This window comes from Musa acuminata, chromosome BXJ2-2, assembly GCF_036884655.1.
Source record: "Musa acuminata AAA Group cultivar baxijiao chromosome BXJ2-2, Cavendish_Baxijiao_AAA, whole genome shotgun sequence".
NCBI classification, from domain to species: domain Eukaryota; kingdom Viridiplantae; phylum Streptophyta; class Magnoliopsida; order Zingiberales; family Musaceae; genus Musa; species Musa acuminata.
The window spans coordinates 30,068,533-30,088,529 of NC_088339.1; the positions used below are offsets into that span (position 1 = coordinate 30,068,533).

General features: G+C 37.1%; 2 protein-coding genes and 1 non-coding gene across 4 annotated transcripts; all 3 read left to right on the forward strand.

The window, feature by feature from the left end:
• The first annotated feature begins 79 nt into the window (after positions 1 to 79).
• Positions 80 to 234, forward strand: LOC135606352 (U12 minor spliceosomal RNA). The gene has a single exon (XR_010484805.1). It is a non-coding gene; the product is annotated as a U12 minor spliceosomal RNA (small nuclear RNA).
• Positions 235 to 1,253: 1,019 nt separating this feature from the next.
• Positions 1,254 to 5,765, forward strand: LOC135583817 (actin-101). Of its 2 annotated transcripts, none has more exons than XM_065096612.1 (5): positions 1,254 to 1,406; positions 4,070 to 4,140; positions 4,220 to 4,613; positions 4,697 to 5,315; positions 5,395 to 5,765. In XM_065096612.1, exons 2-5 carry the CDS (start codon positions 4,081 to 4,083, stop codon positions 5,543 to 5,545), a joined length of 1,224 nt encoding a protein of 407 aa, XP_064952684.1. In that variant the 5' UTR covers positions 1,254 to 1,406; positions 4,070 to 4,080; the 3' UTR covers positions 5,546 to 5,765. The 2 variants fall into 2 exon arrangements, with proteins under 2 accessions (XP_064952684.1, XP_064952683.1); XM_065096611.1 differs by having other exon boundaries at positions 4,697 to 5,310.
• A 2,982-nt stretch (positions 5,766 to 8,747) lies between these two features.
• Positions 8,748 to 19,535, forward strand: LOC135605962 (sulfate transporter 4.1, chloroplastic-like). Its single transcript, XM_065096609.1, has 17 exons — positions 8,748 to 9,289; positions 9,542 to 9,590; positions 9,699 to 9,900; positions 10,220 to 10,388; positions 12,281 to 12,346; positions 12,453 to 12,560; positions 13,418 to 13,525; positions 13,620 to 13,685; positions 14,446 to 14,506; positions 14,636 to 14,763; positions 15,499 to 15,540; positions 16,588 to 16,704; positions 17,433 to 17,484; positions 18,048 to 18,186; positions 18,337 to 18,425; positions 18,854 to 18,930; positions 19,020 to 19,535. The coding sequence occupies exons 1-17, from the start codon at positions 8,981 to 8,983 to the stop codon at positions 19,290 to 19,292; spliced, it is 2,055 nt and encodes a 684-aa protein (XP_064952681.1). The 5' UTR covers positions 8,748 to 8,980; the 3' UTR covers positions 19,293 to 19,535.
• The last annotated feature ends 462 nt before the right edge of the window (positions 19,536 to 19,997 follow it).

Sequence of the window (19,997 nt, forward strand, 5' to 3'; positions counted from 1 at the left end):
TTTAGTCCCACATCGCAAGAGACAGAACTTTGGAGCTGCAACACGTCTTTATAATAGAAAGCACGTCAACCCCAATAACTTGCCTTAAACTAATGAGTAAGGAAAACAAAGCGGGCGGTGAGAGCTGCCCGCCGCGCTGTTACAAATTGTATGCGCACGAATTTATGGAGGGGTGAAAGGCTGGCCGTTCGTTGACGCTGCTTACTTTGCAGAACTCGTTCGTGCGGGCCTCCCAACCCACCACCAATACCCTTACATAATCTTATTAATCCATCAGTCCTAATGTTATAATTTAAACATTGTCAGGCTAAAAGTGATATGAATAATCATTGGGTAAATTATAAGTTCGAAATAGCTTATATTCCTAGAAAATCATTTATATCATCTTCCATATAAATCTTCATTAAGACTACCCAGATTAATTGGCATGCAAGCATGAATTATCGTTGATTACTATTATTAAATATTCAAGTAATATATATACATATCCGATAAATTGAGAATCTTATGTGATAATTAAGGAGATTATTCACAGAACTTCTTGCTGAGCTGTGCGGGTGCAACATAAAATAAATAAATAAATTTATATCTCTGAGATGTAATATTTTAAACTAAGAAAAACCTCCTGTCCCTTCATGATTCAAATGCAATCATTATTTTACATAATTAACATAAATAAAGTTGGAAAATGGGTTCCACTCACATGCCTTGAACATGCAGAAGTTGGAAGATGTTTAAGTCCATATTCATCAATGGCGTTTGTTCTTCTACTAATAATCAAATAATATTCAATTACATGTTTATAAAATTTGTTCCTGTCATATTTTCATGTAGTGGCTTTATCAATCAAACAAAAAAAAAGTATTCAAATATACACATATTAACAAAGTCTTCAATCTTTTTATGTTTGTGGATAGCAAGTAAAATAACAAATCTGTTAGGGTTTCAGCAATTATTTTTGTGCTTGATTCGTTAACATATGATATTATTTGGTACAGTATAGAAGTAATTATATAAAAATATAGAAGTAATTATCGAAGTTAACCATTAAAATTTATATATGAATATAAATAATAAGAAATAAAATAGAGAAATACGTAATTTCATTCTTCTCTTAATTTGAACATTTTATTTTATTTTATTAATTTTATTGATTTTTTTAAACCGGAGTTCGACTTTAATTGACTGGTCCAGCCAAGACTTAGCCCGAAGTTTTGAACCGGGAGGAACCGGATCGGCCGAACCCCACACCCGGCTCACTCCGTCATATAAAGTGCGCGACCGACCTCAACTCGACTGCCATTTCTTTGTTCTGGCGAGGAGTGTCTCTCTCTTCTCGATCTCGAGAGCCTCCTCTCGTTCTCCTCGAAGGATCAGATCTCGCTTCGATCGCCGTCTTCGGCAAGGTTTGCTCTCCATATTTAGGTCGTTTTGTTGTAGATCGGCTCGTTTCTGTGTTTTTCTAGTGTATCTTGGTGTTTGACGGTTTCGTTGTTCAGATCCGATAACACTCACGGTATCTGAGTGAATCTGGAGATCTGTGCTGTTTGAATGCCATTTCTCAGCTTGATCGTTCCAGATCTTAGCTTTTCGGTTCCGATCGGTGAATCCAAAGTGGTCCGATAGGTTTTGCCCATCAAAAGATTTTGGTTATCTTTTTCTTTGCTCGATTATGGGTTAGGTCGTCGGATCTATATTCTTAACTAAGCGCTGATTCGATCTTCAAATAGGTCACTCTATATGTACATTTCGGTGGTCAGCTATCTGTAGATTCTGTGAATTATGTTCTGTGAAGAATGCCTTGGTTTTTCTTGGTATGACTTTTCTTATCCTACACGAGGATTTTAACTGCTTGAATCATCTTCCAGTGTCGTGTTATTATTGATTTTGTTCGATCTAACCTTGCGTAGTTCAACTTTTATGGATGTATGGAACTATGTTGGTTGTCTTGAGAATAGCTGAACTTGTATGCAGCCGACACATCTGACATCACCTTCAGAGAACTGATCTTTTCTAGAGTGGAATTTTGTTACATGTGGACACTCTTGTCAAAGTAATTGACATTTATTTTGACATTCTCCTGATTTATGTACGAGTACAAAGTTACAAGTTATTTGTTAAACCTGTGTTACCAACAATCAATTTTGATGTTGCTTGATAGTTATTGCCACCTGTTATGCTCACTTATAATGACAGCTTTCTTGCCCGATGATGGGGCTGGAAAATTCTCGTGTTTGTTTTCATTTTCGAAAAGACATCAGGTTTCTTTGTCTACTTAAATTTTTGTATCTTCTATTTCTCATTTGGACATGTAAAATGAGTTAATATTTTGTAGTTTCTTTAGTAGGTGCTGCAGATATTGTTTCAGTGACTAGACTATTATTATGTGAGATGGTAGAAACATGATCTAGTTCTGAAGTCAGATATTCTTTTTCTTTGTTCTTTTCTGTTTGAATCTCTTGGAAATACAGAACTCTGGTAATGTCTCAAAGAGGCTTTTAAGCAGGATGGGAATTCGCTTGGAATAATCCACATTATTGTCATTAACTAAACTCAAACTCTCAAAGGACTAATCTGTTCAATAATTTGGATTTTTGGATTTTAGGAATTAATAAGTGAATGTATATGATTAAAAGGATTAATATAAATCTTAAATATTTTATAGATATCACTCAAAGACCCTGATTGGAGATGTCAAAACTCAGGTTTCTGTTGCCCATAATTTTAAATCCCAAACAATAAAAAAAGTATGGACATTATATTAGGTGGTGTTTACATAAAAAGTTTGAAAATAACAAAGGAAAATACAGCCAATCTGTCCCTAACATTCAGCATTCATGTAACAATCACCCCTGTTTACCACTCCGCTGCTTTCAACCCAGTCACGTCTTAGTTTGATAACAAATATGATGTTTTCATTTGTGACACTTCATTTCTGCTTTTTCTCCTTTATCATCTTCACTTTTCACCATATTCTTTTTGCTTCTCTCCATTCGTTTCACCATGTGGTTGTCCTTACTATTTTGATTAGCCAAATATTCTATTTGGTGGCAGTGTCTAATCTATATGCCCTATGTGTTACATTGCCTTTGGAAATGATTAGTATGCTATCTTCTGGTGATGACCTGTTTTATGATATCTTCTTATGTATTTAGCTAGAAATTTTTGGCACGGTTTTCGTTATCCATATTGCTGTGGGCTTGTACCAGCATCTCTGGATCTCTTCCCCACATCTGGTCTGGGCCAAGTGTGATAAAATGAGGAATTAAAAAAAAAGAGCAGTATGTATTACATGCTTGTATTGAAGATGTTTTAAAGGCTTATAAACAAAGAAGCATGGTGGATTAAGCTGGGCATGCATGTCCCTGCTGCTTGGGGTCCAGAATAATTCCAAGTTTATTTGGTGCTTGTTTGACCTTTATTAATGTCCTGTGATTGCATGACTGATGCCCATAATTTTGATTTCACTAGGGTGTCTATAGAAATGGACATTTCAGAGGGGCAAATATGCAATTCCATGAATACATGGTGGTATATATGCCTAAAAAGACCTTTAGCTGTTTTTTCATGTGTTGCCTTTTTCACTATTATTTAGTCTTTTTATCCTACCTCTCTCATGACTTATCCGATAATGTACTTTTTATGCACTTACTCTTATTTTAATTAGATCGTGTTTATAATCTCCTTTGATTTCTTTAATATGATGAACATACCACGGATGTTAACTTTGTTCATCATACGAACTTGGATAGGTAGAACACAAAAAGAATTCATCTATTCCTAATGACAATGCAACCTTGTCGTATATGTTTCTGTAGTTTTGTAGGAAATGTCTGTTGCTGAGGATTTGTGATTACATAAGACACTGTGGATGAACTTCAGCAGCTATATTTCATAAGATATCTTGTTTATAATTTTTCCTTTGTGGTTATTTTGTTTTATATGATGAGCACGACTAGAAACATTGTATTAGTTTGAGGTTATATTTTATGAAAAGTAGTACATTTGAACTCTGGAAAGTCATATATTCCAAATTAAGAAGCATCTTTTTTCATATATGGCTGCACAGAATTATAAGAAATGGCCGATGCTGAGGATATTCAACCTCTTGTGTGCGACAATGGAACCGGAATGGTCAAGGTCAGTCTATAGCTGTTGCATATGAATCTGTGTTTGCCTCATAGACTACAAAAATTCATGCTTTTGTTTTGTGAAAAAGGCTGGATTTGCTGGCGATGATGCACCAAGGGCAGTGTTTCCCAGTATTGTAGGCCGACCTCGCCACACAGGTGTTATGGTTGGGATGGGCCAGAAAGATGCTTATGTTGGTGACGAAGCACAGTCCAAGAGAGGTATCCTCACCTTGAAATATCCAATTGAGCATGGAATTGTTAGCAACTGGGATGACATGGAAAAGATCTGGCACCATACGTTCTACAATGAACTCCGTGTTGCTCCTGAGGAGCACCCTATACTACTCACTGAAGCCCCTCTCAACCCAAAGGCAAACAGAGAGAAGATGACCCAGATTATGTTTGAGACTTTTAATGTGCCAGCTATGTATGTTGCCATTCAGGCAGTCCTTTCTCTCTATGCCAGTGGCCGAACAACTGGTTTGTATATTCTCGTTGCTTGCTTGATATTGTTATTTGTTTTTAATCTTTTCATCTAAGATGCCTGTGACAAAAACTTGCAGGTATCGTGCTTGATTCTGGTGATGGTGTGAGCCATACTGTCCCTATTTATGAAGGATATGCTTTACCTCATGCCATTCTTCGTTTGGATCTTGCTGGTCGTGATCTTACTGATTGCCTGATGAAGATCCTTACAGAGAGAGGTTATTCTTTCACCACCACTGCAGAACGGGAAATTGTAAGGGACATCAAGGAGAAGCTTGCCTATGTTGCTCTTGATTACGAACAGGAGTTGGAGACTGCCAAGACTAGCTCAGCTGTCGAGAAAAGTTATGAACTTCCTGATGGGCAGGTCATCACAATTGGGGCCGAAAGGTTCAGGTGCCCAGAGGTCCTCTTCCAGCCATCCTTGATCGGCATGGAAGCTGCTGGAATTCATGAGACGACATACAACTCCATTATGAAGTGTGATGTGGATATTAGGAAAGATCTGTATGGCAACATTGTGCTTAGTGGTGGGTCAACAATGTTCCCTGGTATCGCAGATCGTATGAGCAAGGAGATTACAGCACTTGCACCAAGCAGCATGAAGATAAAGGTGGTTGCCCCACCTGAGCGGAAATACAGTGTCTGGATAGGAGGCTCCATCCTTGCCTCTCTCAGTACTTTCCAGCAGGTCCAGTTTATTTTTTCTTTATGCGATGGATTTTTATTTATATATGTATTAAATATTTGACCATTGCATGTTTTAATTTTTCAGATGTGGATTACCAAGGGAGAGTACGAGGAATCTGGTCCAGCAATTGTCCACCGGAAGTGCTTCTAAGCTTGTTACCTGCTTCTTTGAGGGAGTGTTTCACGCATGTTCTTGTGGTCTTTGGTTTGGTTCAAATCATGATTTTGCTGAGTAGTGTCACAACTGATTTGAGACACCTATGTACTCTCGAGTTGGGCTGATAGAAAGCTCTCTTGTCAGGTGTTGGTTCAACAGGGAGGCCGCGTTTGTATTTGCAGTGGTTGAAGCAGTATGTATCAAATGTTTGTTTCTTTGTATCCATATGAATCTAGTAAGGTTGTAATCCGGTTGCAGTTTTCAAGTGTTCTATGCCCTTGTTTGGGGACTTATCCTAAGGTTCACCTTGTAGCTAAATTCTTGTACGAGGATGTTTCTTGGTTTTTCTGCTATTATTTGTTTTGTTTATCGCCTTGAAAAGGGTGCTTAAGTTTTTTTTTTTTTTTACATTTGTCAGTATTTGCAATCCTTAGCAGCTTTAAATATTCGCTTTGCTGTTATGTTATGTTGAAAACCTTCAGTAGTGATCAAGATTTTAGTTGAAGTTGCGCAGCATGGCTTACAATCTTTCTGTTTTGTGGATAAGATGGTTTTAACATTTCCACAGGACTGTGTCCAAATTAATTTGTATAAATCTTTGACATGGCATGTTTATTATTCATTGTATCAGCTCCTGGTAAACAGGCCATCTTGATTCAGTTATTTGGTCTAGGTTTCACCGGAGCAACTAGATTTCTTGGAGTAGCCACTCTGGTCTTGCTGACAGAACTATAACCACCAGATCCCATTCCAGTGTTTCCGAGCCCAACACATACCATTTCTCATGAATGCAAATAATGGATTGAAATGTGTGCTAGCTCTCTCAGCCAGACCAGAGTGGCGTGTATGTGCTCTTTAAGCACTTGTAATTAAACCCCATTCTCATTTCATTCCTATGCCTGCCTGGCCTTGGATGAATTATAACGTTTAAATCATTTTATTTCTAATATCAGTCCCTGAACAAGTCCACGTGATATTCTACAAATCTCTCTACACTGGTAAGCAAAATAATATATATATATATATATATATATATATATATATATATATATATATATATATATTAAAACCATCCGAAACAACCGTTTTTCTTTATTTAAAGAATTCGCGTATTCTATAATTTTTCTATTTGTCCAAATATAAAATCAAACCGAAAGTCATGCTATATATAAAATAAGCAGGGGTCAACCGATGCATGCATGCGAGTTCAAAGGAAAAAGTTGACGACGTAAGAAGCTGCTGGTGCCAAAGGAGGCCCCAATAGTTTGCCCATATCATTTTCTTCGCATAGATGGAGTGTCTCCCCGTCTCTCCTGCGTTTTTCACCATCATGTTGACGCGTGAAACATAAAAAGAGTTTGACGTATTCGGATAATAAGCGCCAGACCGAGGCGTATATTTTAAACTATTAAAATATTAAATGAACAAATCCTTTATTTTGAAGGCTGCAAATTTCTACAGTATTTCATCCGTTTAATTCTCAACCGCTCAGCTTTTTGAATGGAAAATACATGTCAAATTATAATTATGAATGGTTGAGATAAAAAGAGAAATTAAAATTGGAAGCTTTCGAGGGACCTCCCATAGCTTTTGGGGCCTATAGAAATGCATCAAGTTTGTTCGGTGGACTTGGGTCAAAATATTTTGCGATCATGTGATCCTTTGAATGGTAGATGTTGAAAGGGAGTTTGTGGTGATTGCCTGCCACATAAATCCCTATATCTTTGATACATGACATTCATTGTATTGGATCATCCATGAACTCTTTCGAACTCGAATGTAATCATCTTAGATTGTACTATAGAAAAGACTCTCAAATATAGTTTTTTTAATATTTTTGTATTTCATTCTCTCCAATACAATCTTATAAGGTTCAACTTCAAAAATAATTGTTCAACACCATTTCATCTTAAGATCAACATGAAATAAAATCTAGATAGGCTTCGGATCAACATCCAAGTTAGGACAATAAAAATCTGAATTAATATAATTCTATCTCGTTATAATTGACGAGTCCGATCAAAATGGATCGATTAGATTATTAAGCGGACACCGCATCCGCCTGAGTTCCCAGCCACATACATTCCCACAAACGTAACTCGCCGGGTTCCCTATCGAAGTACGCCCCCAACCTGCACGTTGCCGCCAGCGTCATGTGACCACACATCTCGTCAAAGACTGGCCACCGTACGATCAAATCATGCGCATTCCATCTTTCATTTCATTTCTCCGGTAGACGCCACCACGTGCGACACGTATTGTAGAGTCCGTTCACGTTTCGAAAACCTCACTGCATCCTTTTTTACAGATAAAGCCTTAAAGATGTATATTGTTTTCAGATTCCTCCTTATAACCCTTTCCTTTTATGGGGAAAGAGAATGACGCCTCCTCCAAAGAGAGGAAGAGGAGGAGGAGGAAGCTATAGCAATCAACTTGACACCCTCGATGGCGGCAACAGCATCACCAGAAAGAGGATAACGGGACTTCCTCCATCCTTGCAGCCTCAGCAGAAGAACTGTGTGTATGCCATCCATGGCTTCTGACAGAAGGATTTGTGTTGGGACTCATCGTCGGCCCAAGAAATCTCCGTCATCCGTTTCTTTCTGCAACAAAACTGGACGATGGTTTGAACAAAAGCTTCCTTCGATCCTCCCGTTTCAAGGAGCAATCTTTGAGCTTTCTCAGTCACAACTAATGAACCTCAAGTCTTCTTCCGTGTTACTGACACCATGGCATAACAAGCTTTCTCCTCATGCAGCATTCATGACCTGGAGAAGCTTCGCAGGCTGTTTCCCAACTGGCCAACATTGGTTGCAAGTCGTGAAAATGCCTACTCTGCTTGTTTTAAGAAAAGTTAATACGTGCTTCAAATGTTTCTCGATAATTAGATCTATATATCATCCAACAGGTAATCTGCCACACACTGTTTCGGATTTAGCATAAAATGAAAATATGATGTATTAGGACATACATATGGAACATTTTTATTGCAAAATATATGAATATGTATTATGCAAATAACGTTAATGCGTACAGATTATTTGTCACTGCCAGGCTTTTATTTATGAGAATAAGTATCTTGTCTGAGCATTCATGTTCAGATAAGGTATTGTGCATAGTATCCATCAATCCCCATCTCACCATTACAAACATATAATTTGAGACACTAAACTAAATTAATCCTGAGGTAAAAAATAATTATTATTATTATCTAAAAAGTTGATGCATTGTTGCTTTTTCTTTTTGCTTTGTTGGGACCCAACGAGAAATCCATAAGAAACAAATTTGAGGGGCACAAGCAATCAGGCTTAGCTTGCACGCTGCAATGGGGGGCGTTTTTGCAAAAAGGAACAACAAGAGTTTGGATTTAAAGAGAGGTCCACGACAATTGGACGGTATAAGTGGCTCGCACCCCTTATGATTGGCGGAAGGATAAAGAGGAAGAGAACCGCGGTGTAGGTACTTCGCCCGGTCGAGAGAGAGAGAGAGAGGGAGAGGGAGAGCGATCCAGTCAATGGAGACCCACTCCTCCTCTGCCTCCGGTGGCGGAGTGGCACGGGTGGCCAGCAGCAGCAGCCTCGGCGGGGGTGGGGGCCGCGCCGTGAAGGTGATCCCCCTGCAGAACCCGGCGCCGCCCTCCCCCTACCTGCAGTCGGCGGCGCTCGCCTCACGGTGGGCGGAAAAGGTCCGGGGCATGTCGGCCCTCGCGTGGCTGGAACTCCTCCTCCCCTGCTCCCGGTGGATACGGACGTACCGGTGGCGGGAGTCCCTCCAGGCCGACCTGATGGCTGGCATCACCGTCGGCGTCATGCTCGTCCCTCAGGTTTTCCCTCCCCCCACTTCTCTTTCCTTCTCTTGATCCGATCCCATACAACCTGGTCCAACGTCGCCGATGCTGTTCCCTTCTACTTCCGTCCGTAAAGCAATAGAGGAAGTAGCTATCTCGATACGTTTCCTTCTCTTCGCATATGCCTTAAGATCCAAGAATTGGATAGTAATTTCGATGAGAATATGTTGCTTTCATTTGATTTGGCACGTCGTAATTTGGATTGATGGAATTGCTTCAAATTGATAGGCCATGTCGTACGCCAAGTTAGCAGGCCTTCAGCCAATCTACGGGCTCTGTAAGTATCACCACAACCGCATCCCTTTCTGTTGTAACTGTCACATTTGTTCTTTCACTCATCGAAGTGATCATGTGCTGTGGTTCTGAAGGCCAATGCTTCGTGCAGATGGAGGCTTCGTCCCGGTACTCGTGTACGCCGTTTTCGGGTCTTCGCGACAGCTCGCGGTCGGCCCCGTGGCTTTGACCTCTCTCCTGGTGTCCAATGTTCTCAGCCCCATCGTCGACTCTTCCGACGAGCTGTACACGGAGCTAGCAATTCTGCTGGCTCTCATGGTTGGCATATTGGAATGCCTAATGGGCTTGTTCCGGTAATCGAACTTCTCCTCTTTGCCCTAACTTGAGTAGTTTCATCTGCTCTTCCAAATGCAGGGATCAAGCGAATCTGTTAGAACATTGGCAATTTATAAAAACTTGTTGGCATTAGCCCATTGCCATTGTTAATTACGTCTTATTCCTCTTTGTTCATATTGCTCTGGCATTGGGCACAAGTGCTAGCTAAGTCCGGCAAATTATTTTCATGATCCATGTTATTTGTATTCTTCTTCAGTGTTCTTAAAATAGTATCTGTTCCATGCCACTATGAGACCACGTTAACTTTGATTGACCAATGTTTGTAATTTGCTACAGGCTTGGGTGGATTATTCGTTTTGTTAGTCACTCTGTGATATCAGGCTTCACCACTGCTTCGGCCATTGTAATTGCATTATCTCAGTCCAAATACTTCCTGGGATACAGCATAGTTCGCAGCAGCAAAATAATACCACTAGTCAAGAGCATAATTGCTGGAGCTGATGATGTGAGGTTCTCATGTTGTTATTGTTTGCTTTCTCTTCTGGTATTTCACTTGTTTTATTGCTTTGTGTTCTCATTTTATGTTGGTTGTTTTTGAGAACAAAGACCAACTTGCCAAACCTCTGTGCTGATCGTTTATGCAGCAAAGCTGTTGGCATTGTTGATGGTCCATATTTGACCAATAAAGATTCAACTAGAAAAGATAATCCATGTTTCTTATTCCAGTGAAGCTGTTCTCTCTCTCTCTCTCTCTCTCTCTCTCTCTCTCTCTCTCTCTCTCTATATATATATATATATATATATATATATATACATATCATTGAAGGCCTTGTTTAATCATATATTACTTTCTCTCCTTGGTCTTGTTTTATCTTCTTAATTTTCTTTCACTTATAAAATCCGATAAATAGATCACCAGACATTATAGTAGTGATGCAAATGAGAAACAATTATGTGCCACACTAGTTCACAAATCTTGATATGTATATTTGGCCAAGCATGATTTAAAACTGATTGTGTTAACTAACACTGATTGTCTCTTGACTGTCTTAACTGCAAGAACTAAATTCACTAGATAACCAATGATAACTCTGATGATAATTTAACTGAATCATCCACACAACTTCCTGAACCTAAGCCTCTAGTTGTTCAATGACGTTAACTACTCAAATTTCACCTTCAACACAACACTTAATAATTTAACTTGACATGAATAGATCCCTTGGGATCCATGTTACTTCTGCATGCATTTGTTGTTATTCATGTTTATTTGTTCATCTATAGTGTTTCTTTTTCTTTTGTTCATCACAAAATTAGACCTAAAGCGCTTTTGAAATATTAAAATAAAGGCAATGATCACTTGATATATAGTCCTGTGTTTTGGATTGAAAAGGTGAAAAATGGCTTGTGTATAATGAACAAATAACTAAATTTTATAGGTAAGTTTCTTTTTCTTTGAATTTGAGTACTTCTTTAAATGTGAAGGATTGTCCTTGTGGTCAGTGTTGTTTGTTCAGTTGGCTGTCAGAAGGTATGCAATTATTTGCATTGAGCATACTAGGAATTGCCAATTTTGAACCCTACGTTTCTTGGTTGTGCTTTATTAGCTCATGAAAACATGGCATGATGACATGGCTATCCAAGTTCCTTGTTTTGTTTGGTAGTGTCTACAAGAAGAAGGTAGTGCCTCCGTTTGGGACATTGACATTATCCTTAGGCATAAACTTGGAAGAGGAAGCTCTAAGTTGAGTTATAACTAAGAATAAAGGGCGAACCCGATATCCAAGATTCCCATCAAAACGGGGTCTAAAGAGGGTTAATGTACATAGCCTTACCTCTATACTATTTATAGAGACATTGTTTCCGAGATCTGAACTCTAATCTCCATGTACACAAAGGTGCAACATTATCATTGTACCAAAGTCTGCTCTCAGTCATGATCAAGAGTAAGAACTATTAAAAAATATATGCATGATTTCTCATGCAACAAGTGAAGCTTCATTAGAGGTAGTAAATAATCATCTTCTTTTATAATGAAATCTCCTTCGGTCGCATCTATAGGCAGCAGGAAAATATCAGAATTTTGGTTGTAAAATGCTGCACAAAGTCCAATTTTAGTAAGCATTCTTCTATCTGGGTAAGAAATATTTCCAGTCATAAATTGTTTCTTTCTAAAGATATTTTTCTCTTAAATTTTAATGAATATTGCAGGAATATTTTTGTCACATCATACTGAAGTTTTCACTTCTTTGTTAATAGTCATTGATTGCTTGTTTCCGATGCTTATATGCTTCTCTTTTGAGATGCATATGGTTGTTTTAAGCTTTTTTGAGTGGGGTTTCTTGAAGCCTTTATATTTTATTCCCCTTACATGAAAATATTCTTTTTTTTCATCAGTTCTCATGGCCCCCCTTTGTGATGGGATCTATTTTTCTCACTGTTCTTCTTACAATGAAGCACCTGGTAGGACATTTTCACCACCTATTAATGAATTTTAGTCCCATCATATGCATCTTAAAGATATTATGTTCAGTAACATTCTACTATTATGTTGCTTAATATGGTACAGGGAAAATCAAATAAGAATTTAAGGGGTGTCAGAGCAGCTGGACCCCTTACAGCAGTTGTTCTTGGCACAATTTTTGTCAAATTATTTCATCCATCTTCAATTTCAGTGGTGAGTTATGCTCAATTAAAGCATTATTCTGAATTTTAAGCTTGCATTTGTAAAAGTATATCTGTATTTTTCCTGAATCTATCAAGGTCATATTCAGACAACATTGTGGCATTTGTGTGATGATCTGTTCCTTGCAATTGTACCCCACAAATCTAAACAATGAGGTGGAATACAGGTGAATATAATCATTGTCAAAAGCAAGGGCTGTCAAAGTGCCTGCTTAATTGACATCAGGTCCCGTCACTAGCTTTGATATGAATGGAAAAATAAGAATAGTATTTGACAAAACATTGCATTGTACCAGGACAAATAAAGAGCTGAAGAAATTGATAACTAAATAAGAAGTCAATTAGATAAATTTGAGGTGGAAAAGTACTTATAAATTAAATGAAATCTTGATTTATACCTTCATGCATATGTTTGCAGCTTCTCTTCAGAAGCTTTATAAATGGGTAAATATACATGCTACATACAAGTTTTAAGATAATGCTGCAGAGTTATTTTTTGGCCATTTGAGAGGTTGAGGTGCCTAGGCAGACAACCACGTACACACTTTTGAGCTAATAGAGCAAAATTCTGTTGAAATGATTGTAGACTTTTTCCCTTGTTAACTTTCATTTGACACTGTGCATCGCAGTTGACAATAATTTGAAAAATTTTCTAGCTCATATCAGTTGAAATTCTTTTGATTAGCTTGTGAGATACACTAATATTCAATGAGATCAAATCACTCTTAGAACTGAGTTATTAATACATATTGTACATCACTATGAGTTATGTGAATGATATAATGCAAAGTTATTTAATATGTTTGATGTTAAACCATGTAATGAGATCTGAATAGTTATTTTATTTAGGTAGGTGAAATACCTCAAGGCCTTCCAAAGTTCTCCATCCCTAGAGGATTTGAGCATGTGACATCTCTAATTTCAACAGCATTTCTCATTACCGGTGTGGCCATTTTGGTAAAAACTCTGCAATGATTAATTCTTGTTCATCTTGGCAACAATATATTTTGTGTAATGCCAACATCATTATTTTACTTCACATTAATATCAGGAATCTGTGGGTATTGCCAAAGCTTTGGCTGCAAAAAATGGATATGAGTTGGACTCGAATCAAGAGGTAATAGTTGGAAAATTTTACAATGCAGTATTGTCTACTTTTTTTAAAAAAATTACTGATTGACTTTCACAATATTGTATCTTCTGATGATCTCACTTATTCATATATGTTATAATTATTAGTATTTCACATTGCTATCATTCATTACCCTGAATCGGGGTCATGATCTATATAAGAAACAGTGTTTGGGTTTTAACTGAAGTGGATAGCATGTATTGTGATTGCAATGCAAATGATTCAGTTTAAGATGGAAATTGCATTCTGGCTGTAAGTCCACCACTTATGTGGTTAAATATGGATAATAATGGTTCAGAAGCTCTAGGTCTATGGGTGCAGTTTATGCGATTGCAATAGTGGTTCAGAAGCTCTGGGGCTCCATCTGAAAAGTGTCTTTAACTGTGTGTCATCAGCCTCATGGTTGGGAACTGCTCATTCCAAAATTAGTTGACTGGTCTAGAGTGATGTAGACAATCTGACACCATATTGTTATTATTTTAACTTTTGGAGCCACCACTTAGAATTGTATTGGCAGAAATTTTTTTGTCTGATTCATTGCCGTTGCTTTTGTGGCACATTTGAAGTTGAACTTCAAATCCAAACCTTGTCGTAAGTACTATTTGCATGCTTAAAGTCAAGTTGGTCATGCTGTTGGCAAATTTATTGTCCAACAACTCAAATTCACACTCATCAACTGTGGATGCAAAATTTGTATGCTTGAAATTTTCTTGCATATAAAAATCTCAAGCTTATTTTTTTACAGTTATTTGGTCTTGGTGTGGCGAATATTTGTGGTTCATTCTTCTCATCATACCCTTCAACTGGTAAGATATATTGTTTGTTTAGAAACAAATTCCCAGAACTGAAGTTCTCCCATTCTGTATGTACAATATACATGAAAAACTCAACGTTGACTTGTTTCTATTGGATGACATTTTAGCAAATTTATGCAGGTTCTTTTTCAAGGTCAGCTGTAAATAATGAGAGTGGAGCTCGAACTGGGCTATCTGGAATTATAATGGGAATTATAATGGCATGTGCTCTTTTGTTTCTGACACCACTTTTCACTGAAATACCTCAGGTATGTCTGTAGCCTTAGATCTACATCGCATGTTATAGTGTCATTACAGGTGATTTTGATTTGCATATTTTATATCTGTTTGGCTCTAATGAAATGTTTACCATGAAAAACCACTTCTGACCAATAGGATACAACAACCCTGCAAAAGGGGTGATCCTAGAATAAGTCTGATTTCTAGCCTTGGCTGAAAATCAAATATTTATGTACGAGATATGAAATATCTCTGCTAGACTAACAGAACCTTTTCAATTATTTAAAGTTTGAATCAAATATGCTTTCTCTATTTGCTTATATCCTTTATTGTTATTGTTATGGAGTCAAATATTATGTGAGATACCTTCTTTTTTCTATCTGTCATTCAGAACTGATTGCATTTATGGCAACACAGTTTTTTATCATATATTGTATCAAATCTTTAAGGACAAGGATGATTGTATCTCTGACCTGTCTAGTTATGGTTGTATTAAAATTTCCTTTATTCTTCTAGTGCAAGTTCCATCTGAATGGATGATGTCCCGATCAATTAGTGACAACAGTGTCTCACTTAATCAGATGACTATTTCTGTGTTTCTTTCATTATTTGAACAATTGGTAATTTTTAAGAACTATGATGTTAAATAAATTTATGGGATGTCTGTGGCATATAAATTATAATTGCTTCTTGTAGTTGTTAGGTATGTGTTTGTCATCACTGAATTTCCCTGCTTACCTTCGTTTTTGTTGCACTCATTTCAGTGTGCTCTGGCTGCCATCGTGATATCTGCTGTCATGGGCTTGGTAAGAATAGTCAATGCTTGTATGTGTTCTTTAACTTCTTTTTCTTCACTCTTGGGCCTGCTTATCATTGTTACTTATTTGAAGGAACCAATTCCGTATAAATTGCTGAATGACTGGAACTGATGCCACTAGTGGCTGTTGGATATAATGCCTCATTCAATAACTTGCTGTTATCTTTCACCTATTTCTACTACTACATTGTTCATTTGGACAGCTTCATATTCCATTATTTACCAACATTTAAGATATTGGATGCAAGAGTGACACACCTCCAGAGGGAAATATTTTCAGAAAAACTATTGTTCACCAGCATCACTTCTTGGGAATAATAACCTTTTTTTATTCTTCTACAATCCAATACTTCTATTTGTCAGTGTACAACCTTATGCAGCTTCTTGCAAAAAGAACCGGACCCTTACCATTACAATAATTTCTGTTGCATTAAATTTCAAGGTAGCAATTGGTTGGTATATACTTTGGGCTGCTGAAAGCAGGGGCATAATGTCTCTGGAATTGCAGCAACTAAAAATCATCTTCTCTTTCTGAGTGCCTCTCTTTTTTCCTTCTCTACTCTGAAAAACTTACCAAAAATTAGATGCTTCCATGTTTCAACCAGCTATTGAATGTTGATGGAGCCCATGTATGGAGTCCATTTCATGTTTTTATCCAGAGAATAAACGTGAATGCAGATGAAAATTGATTTTGGTGCTACTTCATAACCTGTTGATACCCCCTTTTCCCCCTTTATTAATAATCCCCTTCTCTGCTTTGGCTGGTATTTCTAAGACCTGGTCCTGCCTCTATATATATATATCAATATCAACAATGTTTTACTATAAAAACACAACTAAGTGGATTCTCAGACGTGATTGCTTATGCCTTCATATGGCATTGTTGTAGATGTATCTTGGAATTGTGATGTTCTAGATATATTAGCAACGAGTTAGTGAAGGAAACATAAATCTTATCAGTCTATCTCTACACCAAAGCATGCATCATTGCAGAAGTTTTAAACTGTTTCTGACTTTAGTTTGGACACTTTTTTAGGTGGATTATGAAGAAGCTATTTTCTTGTGGTGTCTAGATAAGAAGGATTTCCTTCTATGGACAATTACTTTCATTACAACATTATTCTTTGGCATTGAGATAGGTGTTCTTATTGGGGTAAGTTCTAATACTTCTGCTTTCAATGCTTATATCCAGCCATATACAATTTATTAACCACTCTTTTAGATGCTACACACATCTATTTACTTTTGTAATGTTATAAATTCTGATAGGATTCTTATATGTGATACCAGTGCATGGGGCTTATTCTAATATGTTGATGAGTATTGGATCTAATGTAATGGTCACTTGTCCAATATAAATTTCAGCTCTCCCCTGTGCTGACAAAAATGTGGAAGAAATAATATAAGGAAGCACTTCCAGTTCTTATTAAAGAACTAGTTCCTAGTTGAATGTCTGGTACTGCTACATTTCTCACTTCATTTTCTGTTTGTAAAAACTTCAAATATTTAGTCAATTCACCCTGATTACATTAGACAATAATGCAGTCCTTCACCAGTTCATGTAATCAGCATTCACTAAAATCATGAAATCAAAGGAAAGGAAAGTTTGTCAAAATTCATTGTCACAACATACATGTAATATTGTCTTGCATTAATTGGTCTAAAGCAAGACGCATGCCAGTCCTGCTATTTTGTGATAAGAATGATTTATCTATCACTCCTGACCTCTAGAATGAGGCTGTCCTAAGACCAAACATACCAAGTTCGTATCATTTCTCTTATGAATATGCTTCTGAGGGCTTAAATGTACTATCACCATATCAGTACATTCTGCATTAAAATTTTTTGATAGTTTCACTATGGGACATCTTTTTTTCACAGGTCGGCGTCTCACTTGCATTTGTCATCCATGAATCAGCAAATCCTCACATAGGTGAGTTTTATCTTTGAGTTTGTTAGCTATGCTCATGTGCTAATATCATTCTGGACTTAGTTGTGATTGCAATTTCCTGTGTGTTCTTCTACTTAAACCAGCTTTATCCAAAGGAATAATTGTCTGGTAGTGAATGGAAAAAGAATCTCATGTTTCTCAAGTTGCAGATCAAGAATTAAGCAGTTATTATGAAAATAGTTTAGCATCTATAGATGTTTCAAATATTATCTGCAGCATATAGCAATAACTTCTCATGCATGTTTGTTCAATTTAGATGTTAACAATAAACTTATTTTTAAAAATTTCATATTGTTTTTTAGCTGGCCCCAAAAGATCCATGGTTAGGCATTCTTTGAAATTAGCATATACCAGGTAATCTGGCCTGATCATGTTTACAATTCAACATCTTATGCATGTTACATGTGCTTTGTTCTTTCAAATTCGGGTAGTTCTTCCAAGTATAATACTAACCACTTTGTCTCAGAATAAAGGATAAACACAATCACTACATTGCTATCAGCCAGTAGTACTTATAGCTAATATGTGCATGGTTCTTATTGCAGCTGTACTGGGACGTCTTCCTGGAACCACTGTATATAGAAACATTCTGCAGTATCCTGAAGCATACACATACAATGGAATAGTTATTATCCGAATCGATTCACCAATCTATTTTGCAAACATAAGTTACATTAAAGAAAGGTGAGCATCAATCTCTTTCAGAATGCATGATTTTGGGAAAAATTACATGTCATCAGGACTTAGCCATCCAGACTTGATCATCCTTTTAAATTTACTGACCTTCTAAGGTTCGTAGTGTGTTGTTTGATGATCATTGCAACCTGTTGCCAGATTACGTGAATATGAACTCGATCTTGATGGTAGCGCAAAACGTGGGCCAGATGTTGGAAGAATATACTTTGTTATCATTGAAATGTCACGTAAGTTTTCTATCTGCTATTTCAAATTGAAATCTAAGAAATTTATTGTACTTTCTTAGATTTTCATTTAGAGAATTATATTTTATGATGAGAGTTTTCAGCCATCTCTATTAACAATGCAGTCAGGAGGTCTTGTTGTATCATGCTGAATTAATGTCTTTGATGACCTTGGAACATGAAAGCTTGAAAATACAAATCCAATGATAACAGGCAGTGTAGTATATTGATAGCAAAATGATATGGTAGATTACTAAAACTGGTATCCAATCAAAACTTAAGTCACTTGATTTAGATAGCAATTTGAGATAAAACAATGCTTGAATTTGTGAAGCATGAATTTATTTTCCTGTCTTTTGGACAGAATTGGATGTAAAAATGCTTATACAAGCCAAAACCATCTCTTGATCTTTGTCATTAAATCTTTGCAGCTGTTACATACATCGACTCTAGTGCAGTTCAAGCTCTAAAGGACTTGAATCAAGAGTACAGATCACGAGGCATACAGGTTACTGAAAACATACATCAAAAAGATCATTCAAGAATGTCATTTTGCATGACCACCAAATCTCATTCAAAATTGTGGGTGCTTTTCAGATCGCCATTGCCAACCCTAATCGGGAGGTCCACCTACTGCTCTCAAGGTCCAATCTCATAGAGATGATTGGCAAAGAATATTTCTTTGTGAGGGTGCATGATGCGTTACAGGTCTGCCTTCAACATGTGCAAAGCCTGAATCCATCATCACCTAAGGTATCATCAGGCCACACTCCGCCGAGGACGCGTAGCTTTCTGCAGAGTCTATGGAAACAAGGTTCAGATGGTTCCACCCCTGAAGCGGAACCACTGTTGCCCCGTAATGAAGTTTAAATTGCTTTTCCAGGTATTTGTTGCGAATCCAAATGCTTGATTTGGACTCACATTTGAGTTTATTGTGTGGATGATTTATCTCTGTATCATGGCTGTCTCCCTCCGATTCAAACCCATATATTTTTCTTGTATACGGAGTAGGTAACAGCATAGTCCATTCCATTGATCATTGTTATGTCTATTCATTATTGTTGTATCCGAACAGTCTCCAGAAAAATGAATTATGGCTTTTGAGATCTTCAACTGATGGACCAGTCTGGTACTGTGGCATCCGAAAACATCAAGTACACACACACACACAGACCAAAGGAGTTGTACTTTACTAAGGACTCTCGTTGCAAGTAATTTAATCGTTCATATGTTTTAAAGGAGTTGCAAACTACTACAAATTCTTAGGATGCCACAAGTAGAAGTCTAAGTTGCAGCTCAGAAAAATTTCGGCATCTCGGGGATAAGGGACTCATAAGGGATCATGAATCTCTCGGACCATTGCTGTAGTATGTAAGCCTTGTGACCCTAATCATTTGAAATCATATGAGAGATTGGTTTAGCCATGAAAAACCAGTTTATTTTATTCTTTAATTAATAAATTTGATTAATTTAGAGAGATTTTACACATGTCCAAAACAAATTAATAAATTTCAATCTCGTCTATATCATAGAGTATTCTCTTAGTTAAACCCAACATAAAAAATCCATAATCAA

Excerpts from the sequence above, each read along its gene's own strand:
- LOC135605962 (XM_065096609.1), top strand. The coding sequence starts at position 8,981 with ATGGAGACCCACTCCTCCTCTGCCTCCGGTGGCGGAGTGGCACGGGTG. Across the intron at positions 13,686-14,445 it reads AGTTGGACTCGAATCAAGAG|TTATTTGGTCTTGGTGTGGC; the intron begins GTAATAGTTGGA and ends ATTTTTTTACAG. Across the intron at positions 18,931-19,019 it reads ACAGATCACGAGGCATACAG|ATCGCCATTGCCAACCCTAA; the intron begins GTTACTGAAAAC and ends GGTGCTTTTCAG.
- LOC135583817 (XM_065096612.1), top strand. The coding sequence starts at position 4,081 with ATGGCCGATGCTGAGGATATTCAACCTCTTGTGTGCGACAATGGAACC. Across the intron at positions 4,141-4,219 it reads ATGGAACCGGAATGGTCAAG|GCTGGATTTGCTGGCGATGA; the intron begins GTCAGTCTATAG and ends TTTGTGAAAAAG. Across the intron at positions 5,316-5,394 it reads AGTACTTTCCAGCAGGTCCA|ATGTGGATTACCAAGGGAGA; the intron begins GTTTATTTTTTC and ends TTAATTTTTCAG.